We start from the raw sequence: 14,908 nt of genomic DNA on the forward strand, positions 1-14,908 counted from the left end.
TGTTGGTTAGTAGCTGAGATAATTATATGGTTGTCCAGCGAAAAAGACGAGGAGAGTCTTCCAAATATGCCACGTTGGCACATCGTTGTTTCCAATAAAACGCAGTGTTTTGGACAACTTTTGGTTAGCAGTTGGACTTGAGGGTTTAGCAAGCTTGTCCTCACAAGGTTTAAGAAATCTAGACCACTATATTAAACATAATCAGACGAGTCTGGTAAAGCTTATTTAATCAAATTCAGAGGAGACAAAGAAGTGTCGTGTACTTTTACAAATCATAAACACACAATAAGTCTTCATAGGTGAAGAAGATTAGAGATGTTGTCCCAACCAATGTTCCACTGTCTTTTATCTGAAGGCACTGCGAAATTGAGCTCAAACATCTCTTTAGAGATGTTGCCACTTTCACAGAATCCAACTAGCTTCGCAACTATCTCTGCACTCTCTTGCACGTGCCTTGAATCATAAGGATCAGTCCATAGCTTGTTCACGAACTGAAGTTTCCTCTGTTTCCCTTCCAATGGCACATCCCATTTCATATACAGCTCCTCTCTCTCCTCAGGCGTCAATCTCGAGTTAACCCTTTTCGCCAAAAACTCTCGCTCTCTTCTCAATGCTTTTATACTGAAAACGAAACAAGACCATATTAGTTGAAGAAACTTTTACAACAACATTTTTCCAAGTGAGAGTTATTCATTCATTCATTACCTTGATGATAGAGAAACCACAGATTCATCGCAGTTTCGAGCTGGAGTTGCGTTTCCTACTTCTGCTAGATGTTGTTCTAACCAAGTTAACCGTCTTAGCTCGACTTCCATGTAGATTTGATCGGCTTGGTCACCTTTGAACAGTAGGTAGAATTGTGTCCTGTGGATTATGGAGACATGGCAGACATGCCACAGCTCTATGATCTGTTGTCTTTCCTCTATGAAAGTTATATGCCACGCCACTTGATTCTGCTCTTCATCTTCCATTATCGTGTTCTCCTCGTTCTCTACACTATATCCAGCTCCATCATTTGCTTCCAACTCAAGCACCTGCGTAAGTTCAAAACTGATGAGAAAATATAAAAGGAGGAAAAAAGGTTTATTTATGGGTTGTGATCTTTATCTAACCTGACAAACGAGAAGTTGTTTCTGGTACTGTAGTTTAGCTACTCGTTCTTTGAGTTCGGTTACGTATGCTCTTATGCTTCTTACATTCTCCTCTGCTGCGTTTTGAAACATTTGCTGCATTTTCTTCATGTTCACTGAGCTTGATCTTCTGTAGCCTGGAGTACCTTCTCTTGACGAGACATCTCCGCTTTCTTCTCCTTTCTGTGGAGTCTCTTTCTCAGACCCCTGTGGTGTCGTCGCCCCTCTAGCTGCAGAACTGTTGTTTTCTTGAGGAGCTTTGTTCTCAGCATCACAATCCAAGACTTGCCTAGAAGCTGAAAGCGGAGAGCATGGAGATTTCAAGAAGTTCTGGCGGTTGGATGCGCTGCTTGGTGTCAGAGGAAGAAGCTTCTTCTTCTTTGATTGATGATGATGATTCTTTGTCTTTGGAGTCTCATCTCCAGCACTGATATTGCTCGGAAGAGACATCACCAACTTATCTATTGACTTCTGAACGCTCTCAAGTTGCTCCTCTAGATTCGCAATGGTGCTTCCTTGTGAATGGAGCCTTGTTATCTCTTCCTTGAGATTGGCACTTACGCTCTTGTTAGGAGCTATGACATCTCCAACCTCTTTAAGCATTGCAGATGGTTTAACAGTACGCATTTCCCTTATCTCTGCTTGAAGCTTAGCTATCGTCTGAGCTGCATCTTGATTCCCTAGTCTATGGCAAGCTACTTCCTTTTGTAACACTTCAAGGGCTTTCGTTGCTTCCTCCCCTAACTGTTCTTGAAGGTGTTCGAGTTTGCGGATTTCATGCATCAATGTAAATGGAGCAGTTGATGATTGCCGTATCATAGATTGGCGCATCGTAGTCTTTCTTGCTCTCTCATTCCGGTTTAGCGTTTTGTTCTCCGAGCTAGGCGTTACGGCAACAGAATAGGAAAGACATTTTCTGACCGGTGGGTCTGGAGATTCAAAAGGATTTAAGCCCTGAGATTCAACAAAAGGTTTAGTTTAAACTTCAGCCAACGCTTGTGAATATATTTAGTACAGTAGATAGACAGAGAGGTAGATTAAGAGACCTTATTTTGTTGCTGATCCCCTTGAAGCTTTTGGCGTAACTCCTCAAGTTGAATTTGTGCATCATCTCTTTGTCTTCTAAGCTCTCCGATTTCCATTTCCATCTGAGAATGTCACAAAATAGCCATAAACTAAGTACCAAAGCTTTGGTTCAATTATATATTTTGGTGATCTGAAATGGACAGAAACCTGCTGGATCTTGAAATCCTTTTCTGTCGATGGACCAGGGGTGCGACGCTCGGCCTCCAATCTAGCCACTTCTTTCTGAAGATGTTTCACTAGTTGCTTATCAGAGACAACCTGTAGATAATAGACAGGAAGTAAATATTTTAGTTTGTTTTCATCCAAAAGGGCACTAAGATGAACCAAAAGCATGGAACAAAGATCATTACCATGTTCACGTGGGCATTGTTTGTAACTTCCTTGGCTCGGTTGGCGAAGTATAGAGTATTTCTTGATTGTTCAACATGAGCCAAAGCTGGACTCAATGTACATATAATGGCTGTTCGAGCATTCCCACCTAGTGAATGCTGTAAAATCCTAGTAAGCTTGGAGTCTCTGTAAGGTATATGGCCGCTTCTTTTCCCCACACTATGAAGAGTTCACAGATTCAGATTAAATAAGTTTCTTACTTAAAAAGTATTTGAGATTGAGATTTTAATCTCTCAGAAAATATGTAAGTACAGTACCTTAATTTCCTTATGACAGTTGTAAGTGTCATTAGACTTAGATTGATATGACAACCTTCCCTGAGTCTCGTTCCATCTGCCTGCGATTGTGATGCTCTTTCGCTTCCTGCTAAGTCCACAAAGTTCTGCAATACATTCACACACACACACGCACTAAGTCCACAAAGTTCTAGTTAATCATTATGAAAAAACAGAGAAATTGAACAGAGAGGGATCAATTTTTACCAGACTAGCCATATATGACCTCACACAATCTGAATTTTCGCGGTGAGTACTTTGTATTGTCTGTTTTGCCATCAAGAACATGTTATTAGCATTTGCAGAGTATATGTATCTGTGTTTTAAAGAATCAATGAATTAAGATCATTACCAGTCTGATTATTTGGTGTGACCGCGAGCTAGTATCATTCAAAGCAGTTTCTCCAACTTGTCTTTGAGCTAACACAAAGAAAATAAACACCAACAGTCAGTCTTACTATCCAGAATGAACCAGGAGAATAGAATTACAAAAAGCCAAGTAATTCAAGTTACCTTCACAAATGCTAATCAGATGCCGCAAATGGTTATCGTTATTAGCTGTTTCTTCAACCAGTTTTTCAACCACAGTACCTTTCTGCAATTGTGGATAAATAGGTTATTAGATCAACGAAAGTCTAGACTGAATCAAGGACATAACATCAGCAAGAACATAATCAATGTATAAAATTAGTATGATACCTCTGGATCATCAAGGAGTTTAAGGGCACGTCCCGAATCTGAATTGAGCAGATCTCTGACATTTTCATTATATATTTCCAGACCAGAAATCTTGATAGTAAAATCTCTTTCAGGGGTCTGGAAACAACAGTGAAACAAATAAAGGTATTGGTCAGAAGAACTGCATTTGACGTCTAAAACATTGACTCTGACCAAAGCAGTGCTTACCTTAATTATGTGATTGTAAATATCATTGACAGCTTTCTCCGTTACTCCTCTCATGGTATATGTCTTTCCACTGCTTGTTTGTCCATATGCAAATATTGTTGCTGAATCATTAAAAAGGGAAGTTAGTCATCTATGATAAATCCGAGTAAAAGACAGAAGAATCATTAAAAAGACAAGTACCATTTATGCCCATCAAAGCAGACAATGCAACATTCTTAACACCATCTTCATACACATTCTCTGTTAAACTCTCTGGTCCAAAAACTTTATCTGAAATCAAAAGAGTGCATTATTAGCCATCAAAAACCGCAGGACTTGAAGAGTTGGAAACATCAGATATAAAACTTCAATTACCAAATGTAAATGAGGACTGATGATGCAAACGTTCTTGAACTTGTGGTTTAGACACAATGGTGTGGTCATTTACACATTCCCAAGCAACTTGGTCTTTAGCTAACAGTTCTCTCTTATTCATTGGCCTTAACCTTACAGTAACAACAATCTTCTCTTCCCTGGATCTTGAGCTTCCACCTGGTGTTACAGCTGGTGTTCTGTCCATCTTCGAAACCGGAGTTCCCGGTGTTTTTATAGTCATTTCCCTACAAAATATTCCCAATTTTTTCATCAGATCTAATAGATCAACTTAATTCTAAGCTTAAATTCTCCCCCAAATCTATCAGATCTATGGAAAAAAGTTCATATAAGGCAACATTGTGCAGACTTAATCCATAAAAAGGTAATCTTTAGTTTTTGCTCATAAAAGGAAAATTTAGCTTCTTCAGATTAATTTCATCAAATCCAGAAATGTTATATTCAAAACTTCCTAAAAACGTCATTTCACTAAATAGTTCTAACAAAAACAATAGTTAAGAGAGATCAAAAACACTTACAGAGAAAAAAACGAACAAATGAATCGGAGTTTTACTCTCAGATCAAAGAGAGAGATCTCAGGCAGCTAAGAATGTAGAATCGTCTCAGATCGACGATAGAGATAAATTAAAAGAATAAAAGAATATTGAGAGGAGAAGATAGTGAGAGCGGTTTCTGGGTTTCGTGTATCTTTGTGGTAGAAATGATGAAGAAGAAGAACGGGTTTTGGGGGTTCTTTTGTCTTTACGGAAACCCGTGCAGAGTGAGATTTTGAATCTGACGAACCTCTAACGGCTAGTTCTTTCCACGTTTCTTTTGAGGGGCTTTTATTTTTAGCTTATTTCAAAAGCTCTCCCCACGTTTTAATTTCTTCTAGAAATCACCTTTACCTCAATTTTTTCCATGGATAATTTTCTCATTTACTGTTTCTGCAAATTTTCTCTATAGATTTTTTTTTTTTCTGTCAATTATCATTTCATCTTTAATTATTACTTCGGTATTTTGTTTTTTTTCTTAGCTGCCAATTTTGATGTATTTTGTCTTCTTGTAATTATTATTGGCCCTTAACACAAAACGGTCATTTATTGTTATTTTCTTTTTCATCCTCTACAATTTTAATTTATTTGCAGATCAAGCGGGAAATAGTAACTACTAACCAATTTGGCGTATAAAAATAGTAAACTACGTTTACACCCTCATTATACTTCACTAGGCAGAACCTCCCCTCTATTGCAGCAAGTGGGATTGGAATATTATTATACGAGTCTTTGAGGTGTGGAGTCAAGGTCTTCGGCATGAGATTTTGAAATATCTGCAAGCCTGTATATTTCGTTTTTTATAGCAACTTTAGTTGAATATGTGTATACAAATATTAAGAAAACAACATAAATGGATAAATAAACTCAAAAGATAACACATGTATTCTCATTTTCCTTGGTCAAAAATTCAAACTTCAAAAAAAAAAAACAATCAATTCTCCATCTCTTTGCTATTTATTCAATGGTGTGTTTTTGATTGGATCACAAGTCTATCATTCAGTTGACTTCATAATAAAGTATATCAAAACCATGTTCACTCAGATTTTGATGCAATTATATGCTATTGGACTATTTCACCAGTCTGCAATTTCTTTTACAAAATTATGATTGAAGTCCTTAGTGAGGTTTAATGAAATACTAACATAAATTTTCACATAATACTCTTTTGTAATTCGATTAACGTTTTTTTTTCTTTTTGTGTATAATCATCAGTTCTCTTCATTCCTTTATATATATAATGTTTTCTTATATTCATCAATTTTATAAGTTTGCAGTCCTGTTATATATTGGAAGCATAAAATCGCAGTGGAATTTTCAAGAAAAATTGTTGACATACTTAAAAATGTTCTTTTGGGTCAAAGAATTAAAATGTTTATAACTTACAAATAAGTCATTAATTAACCTTAGTCGAACAATTGCATTTGTATGTAACTATGAAGTCGATATTTATAGGTATCAACTATCAAGTCGCTTTCAGTCTGTCCAAAAAAAAACACACTATAGTTTCCAACAAGTCAAATAACCATTAAAGATCTGTATGAATCTCTGACCGTTCATATACATAAATAATTTATTTAGGATGTAGTTATAATGTAATCACTAATCAGCGATCATAATCTGTTTTAAATTCGCCGGACTGTAATTAATAAAAGTCGTCACCGATCATTTTGACCAATCTTCCATAAAATCCCCAAAACCTCTCACCAAAAAAAAAAAAAGAAGGCTTTAGTTGTCAAAACCCAATGTCCATCTTTTTTTTCTTCATCAGCTTCGTCGTCTTCTCCGTCGCTGACCTCCCGTCGTGCTTCTCAGCCGATCAACAGTACGAGGAGTGTCGCTCACGTAATCTGACATGTGGATCTGGACACAGGGTATTCGAGAGTACCACGTATCCGTTCTGGGGTGGATTCAATAAACCCAAATTCTGCGGTCATTCGTCATTCAAACTCTCCTGCGAGGGTGATCAAAACCTAACCCTAGCGATCGGGAACATCACTCTTCGCGTTGTTTCTGCGAATCTGGAGGATCATAAAATTTCCGTTGCCGATGATAGTCTACTAGACGGAGGTTGCCTAAACATTTGGAACTTCAACGGGAAGAATCAGTTCACATTAGACTCCAACACCGAGACGATCGATGTATTCGTCAACTGTTCCGGCGTAGCTCCGTTGCAGATTTCTTGCGAAGAAAGCTACGAGGATCCGGTGACATATCATGTCTTGCGATCGTCGGATTCTGACGAAGGTTGTATGAAATATGCAGAAATTCCGATGCTGAGGTCTGCTAAGGACGAGCTTCAACGGTCCGAACTAACTTTTGTGGAAGCTTTGAGAAAAGGATTCGATTTGAGGTACATCATGGAAGACAAAGCTTGCCGGAGATGCATTGATTCCGGTGGGATTTGTGGTTCGGCGTTAGATTCGGAGAGTTTCCGGTGTCTATGTGCGGACAGACCTCACAACTCCTCCTGCGACGATAACACTAACCAAGGTTAGTCGTTTATCATTTAGATTCAAGCTTTTACTTCTTCTAAGATTAGTACCACTTTTCTTCTAAGATTAGTACCAATTTCTGTTCTTGATGTGATTAACATTTAAGATTAGTTTCGTCAGACTCCAGAACGTATACTTTGACCAAATTGGTCGAGAATTGTTATCGTCATTGACCAAAACTTTTAATAATCTTTAAAGACACATTTTGACTTTTTCAACCTGGATTTACGTGTCCAGTTTTCTGTTTATCATTTGTCCCAAGTATTTATGTGGTAGTCTTCGCTCCAAAAATATTAGGGATTACACAGCTGGTGTTTTTGTAGCGCGAGCATGCTGCTGGATCAAATCTTGGGCTTTTTGGGTCGAACCTACACTAGTTATTATCGATCCGGTTTTACTTTTTCATGGTCGGTCTTAGAAGAAGCAAAAAAACGACTTTTTAATTTTCTTGCGTTTGAAGTTTCTGCTAGTAGACCGACGACGACTCTAACCGACCCTCTCTTGAAAAAATCTCTTTTTACACAAAATCCATTATACTTCCACTACAATGATTTTTCCAGTTTAAAAAAATAAAGAGCACTAAAATTCCCATAAAAGATTTTTTTTGTGGGGTCATCTTCAACCTCAAAGGCTCAAAGAGACAAATTAAAAGTTTCAGTTTTTAAGTCAAATTGCAGTGTTTATTTTCTTTACACCAAGAAAATTAGTATTATACTCTTTCAACACACTAGTTGAACAAACATTTTAACTCTCACCCACTCCTCCTGAAAATCTTTGATTTCTTTCTGTTTTGTTCTCTTCTTCTTGTTTCTTCTTCATCTAGTTTTTTCTTAAAAAATGAATCCTTCAACTCCAAGTTTACTCTACACATCCATCTTCTTCTACTTCACAATAATAGCAACTCAAACCCTCTCTCTTGATCCAAAGTTCAAGGCTTGTGAGCCGAAATCATGCGGCAAAGGTCCCCAGATCTCCTATCCATTTTATCTATCTGGAAAGCAAGAATCTTTTTGTGGTTATCCAAGTTTTGAACTCACTTGTGATGATGAAGAAAAGCTCCCTGTTCTCGGGATCTCCGGTGAGGAATATGTCATCAAGAACATATCTTACTTAACACAGTCGTTTCAGGTCGTGAACTCAAAGGCTTCTCATGATCCATGTCCCAGACCGCTGAACAATCTTACCCTCCATAGGACTCCTTTCTTTGTGAACCCTTCTCATATCAACTTCACTATACTTTACAATTGTTCCGATCACCTGCTGGAGGATTTTAGGACATACCCTCTTACTTGTGCTCGAAACACGAGTCTTCTTCGATCTTTTGGGGTCTTTGACAGAAAGAAACTTGGAAAAGAGAAACAAATTGCATCCATGTCGTGCCAGAAACTAGTGGATGTTCCTGTTTTAGCTAGTAATGAGTCTGATGTGATGGGTATGACTTATGTTGAGATTTTGAAGAGGGGTTTTGTTCTGAATTGGACTGCAAACAGTTGCTTCCGCTGCATCACCAGCGGCGGGAGATGTGGAACTGATCAACAAGAATTCGTATGCTTGTGTCCTGATGGACCTAAACTTCATGATACTTGCACGAATGGTAACCACTTGTGAATTGACGTCTAATTGATCTTCTGACATGTTGTCCCTTCCTTTTTCTTTGCTTTAGTTTTGTCAATACATTGTTAAAGGCTTTTTTACAATCTCTGACTGGTTAAGTAACTTTTAGTCTCAATCTATATGTTCTTACGAATGCTGAAATCTGAAAGTCCATTGACTGGTTTATTCTTCTCTGTTTCTTCATTCCAGGCAAAAATGATAAAAGAAGGAGAGTGATAGTGAAGGTACTCATAGGTAAAATTCTTTAATCTTCTGTTTTGGGAAAAAGACTTTGATATGTGGTTATAATAACTAACCAGTATTTTAATAGATTCGATTTGATTTATGATGCTCTTCGCACCATCAAAAGATATAAAATTCTACTTTGGCAAAGTTATGTTATGCTCTGTTGTTTCGTTAATCATCCCGCTCAAGTTTTAACAGATTACAAAATCCATCTCAGGTGCATCCGCTGCGGTCGTAGGATTAATAGCTGCGAGCATATTTTGGTATGTATACCATCGTAGAAAAACAAAAAGTTACAGAAATTCTTCAGCATTGCTTCCAAGAAACATCTCATCAGATCCATCTGCAAAGTCTTTTGACATCGAGAAAGCAGAGGAATTATTAGTCGGAGTTCATATTTTCTCTTACGAAGAACTTGAAGAAGCCACTAATAACTTCGACCCATCTAAAGAACTCGGTGATGGAGGCTTTGGTACTGTCTATTACGGTAAGCTTAAAGATGGACGAAGCGTAGCCGTTAAACGGTTATACGATAACAACTTCAAAAGAGCAGAGCAATTCAGGAATGAAGTTGAGATCTTAACGGGTTTACGCCATCCAAACCTCGTGGCTCTCTTTGGATGCTCCTCAAAACAGAGCCGGGACTTACTGCTAGTGTATGAGTATGTTGCAAACGGCACGTTAGCTGATCATCTACATGGTCCACAGGCAAACCCTAGCTCACTTCCTTGGTCTATTCGGCTCAAAATCGCTGTTGAAACTGCCTCTGCCTTGAAGTATCTCCACGCCTCCAAGATCATCCACCGTGATGTTAAATCCAACAACATCCTTCTCGACCAAAACTTCAATGTCAAGGTCAGTAACTCACACTGGTTATTACTCAATCTGGTGGGATTTTATCGGATCATAATCTTAACTTCTTTCTGTGTTTTTTTTACTGTTTTCGACATTTTAGGTTGCGGATTTTGGACTCTCTAGACTGTTTCCTATGGATAAAACGCACGTATCTACCGCTCCACAAGGAACTCCGGGATATGTCGACCCGGATTACCACTTATGCTATCAACTCTCAAACAAAAGCGACGTGTACAGCTTTGCGGTAGTGTTAATGGAGCTTATCTCTTCACTTCCAGCAGTCGACATCACAAGACCGCGCCAAGAGATCAACCTCTCGAACATGGCAGTCGTTAAAATCCAGAACCACGAGCTCCGCGACATGGTGGATCCGTCACTTGGGTTTGACACGGATACAAGAGTGAGACAGACGGTGATCGCTGTCGCTGAGCTGGCGTTCCAATGCTTGCAGTCGGATAAAGATCTTAGGCCATGTATGTCGCACGTGCAGGATACGTTGACGAGGATACAGAACAATGGATTTGGTTCGGAAATGGATGTTGTAGATGTGAACAAGAGTGGACCGTTGGTTGCACAGTCTCCAGATAGTGTCATTGTGAAATGGGACAGTAAGTAAAATTAGTCGCACGGCCACTAACATTGTATGTGTTTATTATTTGTATGTTTAAAATTGTCAGTTAACAGTTAGAGAATGGTGTTCGTGTTCTGTATTAGATGATATTTTTGGGAATGTATATAATGATGATCTTGTTCCGATTCCACCTAGAGAGGGACCGTAACATACAAAACTTCGTGATTGGGCCTGACCGGACTAAATCAGCAATTTTGTATTGCTATTTGCTGCCAACTGAAACTATTTTTTTATTAGTGGTTAATTTTATTTTTTTACGGAAAAGGTAAAAATATTTGAGACATCAAAATAATGATGGTAATTAAGTAACGCCAGCTCAGCGACGGCGATGACTATCCACCAATTTAACGTCAGAAGAATATATATATGTATATTGAGCTTATCTTCTGTTTCCAATGTAAGTGGAAAGTCCACTGCTGCAATCACAATGTAAGACCTGCATCTATGAAGTTTTAATGAAAGACACTTTCAGAGAAAAAAAAAAAAAACTTCTGTTTCCAAAATTTCCTAATTAAAGCACACCAATTTGGGCATGGATGCTTTACTACTTCTATTAATGAACAAGTTAAAGAGTAAGTTGTCTTGAATGAATGAAATTGCATGTGAATCAAATCCCTCCACCATACATAATAGATAATCTATAGTAATGGCCCAACTAAACATTGACATTTGTTGCAACCTAACTCTTTCCTAAAAGGAAGAAAAAAAAAAAAAAAAAAAAACTCTTTCCTAAAACTCAATGTGTTTGATCATCACAAGGACAAACAAAGGAAATCTCTAGTATGCCGATTAAAGTGAAAATTTGTCTTCACCAATATAAATAATTTGGTAACTTAAACTTTAACTAAAGATTCATAAATTGGCGTCAACTTATGTAAAAGAACCTTCATATATACTTTCGTTTATCTCCCTATATTTTTATACATACACATATTTATAGTATTTTTGTCGATTAATTGGCATTGGCCATTTGGAAGTTATAATTAAGTTGGCAAATGGATGTGATCTCTTACCCTATACACCTACATAAAAAACCCTCCATGCAAAACATTAATGGATGTTTTCATTAAAACAAGTTTTGATATCAACTTAGTTTGACTAGCTACATCCATTTCAATATTTTCTTCCCAATATTAATAATAAATTTAAAGATAGACCACTAGTTCTTAACCTCACACCAAACTGACTAGAAATGTTCTTCCCCCTTGCAAACAGAGAAAGCCTAATGGAACCCACGACCAAACATTGGTCCTACTTTTCCTTGTTTGGACATATCTCCCCGACACACAAATCCCAGAACGTTCACTTGCCCACGTGGCTCTCCCTTTATTTCTCTCTTTTTCTTTCTTAATTTTCTCCACATTTCTTTTTCTAAAATCATAAATTAAATTAATAAAAAAATCCAATCGAACAATATAAAAGTCTCAAGTTTTGTATCAACCAGTCTAAAGAAGTTGTCAGAAAAAAAAAAAAAAAAAAGTGTCAAGAAGATCATATCTCAATTCATTATATTATGGCAAATTTCGAGAATCTTTCTTCTGATTTTCAGACAATAGCCATGGATATATATTCTTCCATAACTCAAGCTGCAGATCTAAACAACAACAACAGTAACCTTCATTTTCAAACATTTCATCCTTCCTCTACTTCTCTCGAATCGCTCTTCCTTCATCATCATCAACAACAATTACTTCACTTTCCCGGAAACTCTCCAGACAGTAGTAACAATTTCTCTTCAACTTCAAGTTTCCTCCATAGTGATCACAACATCGTCGATGAGACCAAGAAGAGAAAAGCTTTGTTACCTACTTTGTCTTCATCAGAGACTAGCGGCGTCTCCGATAATACGAATGTTATTGCCACTGAAACAGTAATTGATCTCGAAACCCTAGCTAATTATCTTATCATTTTCATAACTTATCATTAAAAAGTTCGTTTAAAATAATTACTTTTATTGTCTAAAAAATATCTAGGGTTCTTTGAGAAGAGGTAAGAGGTTGAAGAAGAAGAAGGAAGAAGAAGACGAGAAAGAGAGAGAAGTTGTTCATGTGAGAGCCAGAAGAGGCCAAGCCACTGATAGCCACAGCTTAGCAGAACGGGTAAAATTGCTTAAATTGTCTATATAAATTCATTTTTTTTATAAACGTGGTGTATTCATTTAAATTTATATACATGTCTACACTCTATATCAAAATTTCAGGTTCGGCGAGGGAAAATAAACGAGAGATTAAGATGCTTGCAAGATATGGTGCCCGGATGTTATAAGGTAATAATGCAAAGATAAATATAATAGTTTAACATTTTCAACTTTTCATTACTTCTTTTTTAATATATTTGTAATCAAAATAGAAACTAATGGCCATTAAACAATAAATAGCATATGAAAAGGTCATCATCGGCATTAATTGTCACTAATTATACTTGAATCAAATTTAAGCATTTTATGATAAAAGTGATACTTTTAGTTAAACAAGAACATATGTATCCAAAAGTATTTTTAACATGCATGAGTGTGATTTTAGCTTTTTTCTTTGATACCGCTCATAATATTTTCCGAAAATTGTTCTTCGGATTTTTTTTTGTTTTTTTTGTTTACAAAGAACTCAGAAAAAAAATTGTAGAAAAAGTGATGTGATTTTCTATTGATTTAGTGGTGCTTACTTCTTATAATGAAAGTGTATGTTTGGTGGGTGCAGGCTATGGGAATGGCTACGATGCTTGACGAGATAATTAATTATGTCCAGTCTCTACAGAATCAAGTCGAGGTAAATAATTTAAGTTGTAATCATAAACTACATATATCAATAAGACTTTGTCTTCTTGTATTTTGGAGAAAGAAAAAAAAAACTAGAAAATGGAGGTTTCATGAGATGGGAGGTTCGGTAAATACCTACTTTAGTAGTACTTTCCGAAACACGGCAAATCTTAGATATTCGAAAATTACAAAAAAAAAACGAAAATCTTACCACACACTTTAAAAAACTTCCAAAACACAAGCTTTAATTTTATAAATTACTCAATTTTGTTTCATGTTTTTTGTGGATTTCAGTTCCTCTCGATGAAACTCACTGCAGCAAGTTCGTTTTATGACTTTAACTCAGAGACAGATGCAGTTGATTCCATGCAGGTACTAGAACATTCTAATAATGTTTTTCAATTCTTAAGATAAGCATATATATAATTAATTAGTGGTAGTCTGGTAGAGATGTTGTAATGGGTCCGGTATGTTTTGATCGAGTCGGTTCTACAAAGATTTATTCAAAAATACAAGTGTTTGTAGTTTAGATTCAATCTTATTAGACTATAATATATGATCACGCGGACTATATGACCCGCAATTAAAATATGTTCGACAGGTCAAATCCAGCCTTTGCATAATTGATCTTGTATGGTTTATTGGTTTAAGTAGTCTCTTTTTTTTTGGCATTATATTTGCATGGTTTAAGTCTAACTAGTTGTTGTTATGACAATTACTTTATTTTAACGTGATAAAGTATTTCTATTAGTATTGAATAATATGAATGGAATACAATTGGCAGAGAGCAAAGGCACGTGAGACAGTGGAGATGGGGAGACAAACAAGAGATGGGAGTCCTGTCTTCCATTTATCAACATGGTCCCTTTGACTTTTGTTTTCTCTTTTCTCTTTTCCTTCTTTTTTATTGTTTTCGAAATTATTCTTCTATTTATTTGGATGCGATATGTCATATATACGACCCAACTTGGGATAATATTTGTAATCTGTATACTTGTAATTTCGACGATATAAATTTATTGGTGACTTATAATTGTCATGTAAATATCTCAGTTGTCCTCTCCCTTTTCGCTTTGCTATTTCGTTTGCTTGGCACCTTTTTCCTTTTCCTCTTATGTAATTGTCCTCTTAAGTTATGAAATGATCAGAAATAAAATTCAACAGAATTTTTTTATTTTGTTTCTGCAAATGAAGTTATAAATCATGGATGAATTAGCTCATATGTCAAAGTGTTGATGAGTGAATTGACGATGATGGGAAGAGAGAAATCAATTGTAAATTGTATATATTACCAAATCTTCAATGAAATGTGATTAGTCTTTATAACAAAAAGAAATGAGCGTTACCAGTCGGTTTAAATATTGATTTTAGTTTATTAATTTTAGGGTCGAGAGTTCTTAGTCTGATTACAGACATGCATGTGCTTTTGATGTCTAGAGTTCCACTTCACTTTCCTACGTAAAGTGGGTTAAAAACGGCTTCGGCTATAGAATTACTAAAAATGAAGATTAGTTTATAATATAAAACGATATGTTCTTGTTAAGGGATTATATTTCCATTCATATGTAATTTGCTTTTGGTTACTAAAAACATTTTCCTTTTTCAGCGAGAAAGGCATAGTTACATATACGATAAACTGGA

The 14,908-nt window shown here is 36.4% G+C and overlaps 3 protein-coding genes and 1 long non-coding RNA gene across 6 annotated transcripts; 2 read left to right on the forward strand and 2 right to left on the reverse strand.

Annotated features, from left to right (window-relative positions):
• Positions 1–11: 11 nt before the first annotated feature.
• HIK (ATP binding microtubule motor family protein) lies at positions 12–4,940 on the reverse strand. The gene is made up of 15 exons (NM_101695.5): positions 4,678–4,940; positions 4,142–4,386; positions 3,968–4,057; positions 3,788–3,888; positions 3,581–3,697; positions 3,395–3,476; positions 3,234–3,301; positions 3,089–3,148; positions 2,864–2,988; positions 2,567–2,765; positions 2,364–2,474; positions 2,177–2,278; positions 1,113–2,084; positions 706–1,034; positions 12–621 (listed from the first exon to the last, which is right to left on the reverse strand). Exons 2-15 carry the CDS (start codon positions 4,380–4,382, stop codon positions 294–296), a joined length of 2,925 nt encoding a protein of 974 aa, NP_173273.2. The 5' UTR covers positions 4,383–4,386; positions 4,678–4,940; the 3' UTR covers positions 12–293.
• A 1,157-nt stretch (positions 4,941–6,097) lies between these two features.
• AT1G18390 (Serine/Threonine kinase family catalytic domain protein) lies at positions 6,098–10,741 on the forward strand (the record flags this gene model as incomplete). Of its 2 annotated transcripts, none has more annotated exons than NM_101697.6 (4): positions 6,098–7,185; positions 8,991–9,035; positions 9,244–9,881; positions 9,982–10,741. In NM_101697.6, the coding sequence occupies 4 exons, from the start codon at positions 6,438–6,440 to the stop codon at positions 10,495–10,497; spliced, it is 1,947 nt and encodes a 648-aa protein (NP_173275.4). In that variant the 3' UTR covers positions 10,498–10,741. The 2 variants fall into 2 exon arrangements, with proteins under 2 accessions (NP_173275.4, NP_001154349.1); NM_001160877.1 differs by lacking the exon at positions 6,098–7,185 and adding an exon at positions 8,025–8,781 and having other exon boundaries at positions 8,991–9,025; positions 9,225–9,881; positions 9,982–10,660.
• Positions 6,435–7,294, reverse strand: AT1G18382. The gene is made up of 2 exons (NR_139757.1): positions 7,238–7,294; positions 6,435–7,162 (listed from the first exon to the last, which is right to left on the reverse strand). It is a non-coding gene; the product is annotated as an other RNA (long non-coding RNA).
• Positions 10,742–11,959: 1,218 nt separating the features above from the next.
• Positions 11,960–14,418, forward strand: BEE1 (BR enhanced expression 1). 2 transcript variants are annotated; one of them, NM_101698.3, is made up of 6 exons: positions 11,960–12,382; positions 12,486–12,611; positions 12,713–12,778; positions 13,209–13,277; positions 13,562–13,639; positions 14,052–14,418. In NM_101698.3, exons 1-6 carry the CDS (start codon positions 12,026–12,028, stop codon positions 14,136–14,138), a joined length of 783 nt encoding a protein of 260 aa, NP_173276.2. In that variant the 5' UTR covers positions 11,960–12,025; the 3' UTR covers positions 14,139–14,418. The 2 variants fall into 2 exon arrangements, with proteins under 2 accessions (NP_173276.2, NP_001321164.1); NM_001332342.1 differs by having other exon boundaries at positions 13,562–14,418.
• Positions 14,419–14,908: the final 490 nt, after the last annotated feature.

The sequence above is a fragment of the Arabidopsis thaliana genome (assembly GCF_000001735.4).
Source record: "Arabidopsis thaliana chromosome 1 sequence".
In the NCBI taxonomy this organism is placed as follows: domain Eukaryota; kingdom Viridiplantae; phylum Streptophyta; class Magnoliopsida; order Brassicales; family Brassicaceae; genus Arabidopsis; species Arabidopsis thaliana.

Bases quoted from the DNA above. Each gene is read 5' to 3' on its own strand.
- HIK (NM_101695.5), bottom strand. From the start codon at position 4,382: ATGACTATAAAAACACCGGGAACTCCGGTTTCGAAGATGGACAGAACA. The intron at 2,766-2,863 runs GTACTGTACTTA...AACTCTTCATAG, and splicing joins ACTGTCATAAGGAAATTAAG to TGTGGGGAAAAGAAGCGGCC. The intron at 2,475-2,566 runs GTAATGATCTTT...TATTATCTACAG, and splicing joins ACAATGCCCACGTGAACATG to GTTGTCTCTGATAAGCAACT.
- BEE1 (NM_101698.3), top strand. From the start codon at position 12,026: ATGGCAAATTTCGAGAATCTTTCTTCTGATTTTCAGACAATAGCCATG. The intron at 12,779-13,208 runs GTAATAATGCAA...TGGTGGGTGCAG, and splicing joins TGGTGCCCGGATGTTATAAG to GCTATGGGAATGGCTACGAT. The intron at 13,640-14,051 runs GTACTAGAACAT...TACAATTGGCAG, and splicing joins ATGCAGTTGATTCCATGCAG to AGAGCAAAGGCACGTGAGAC.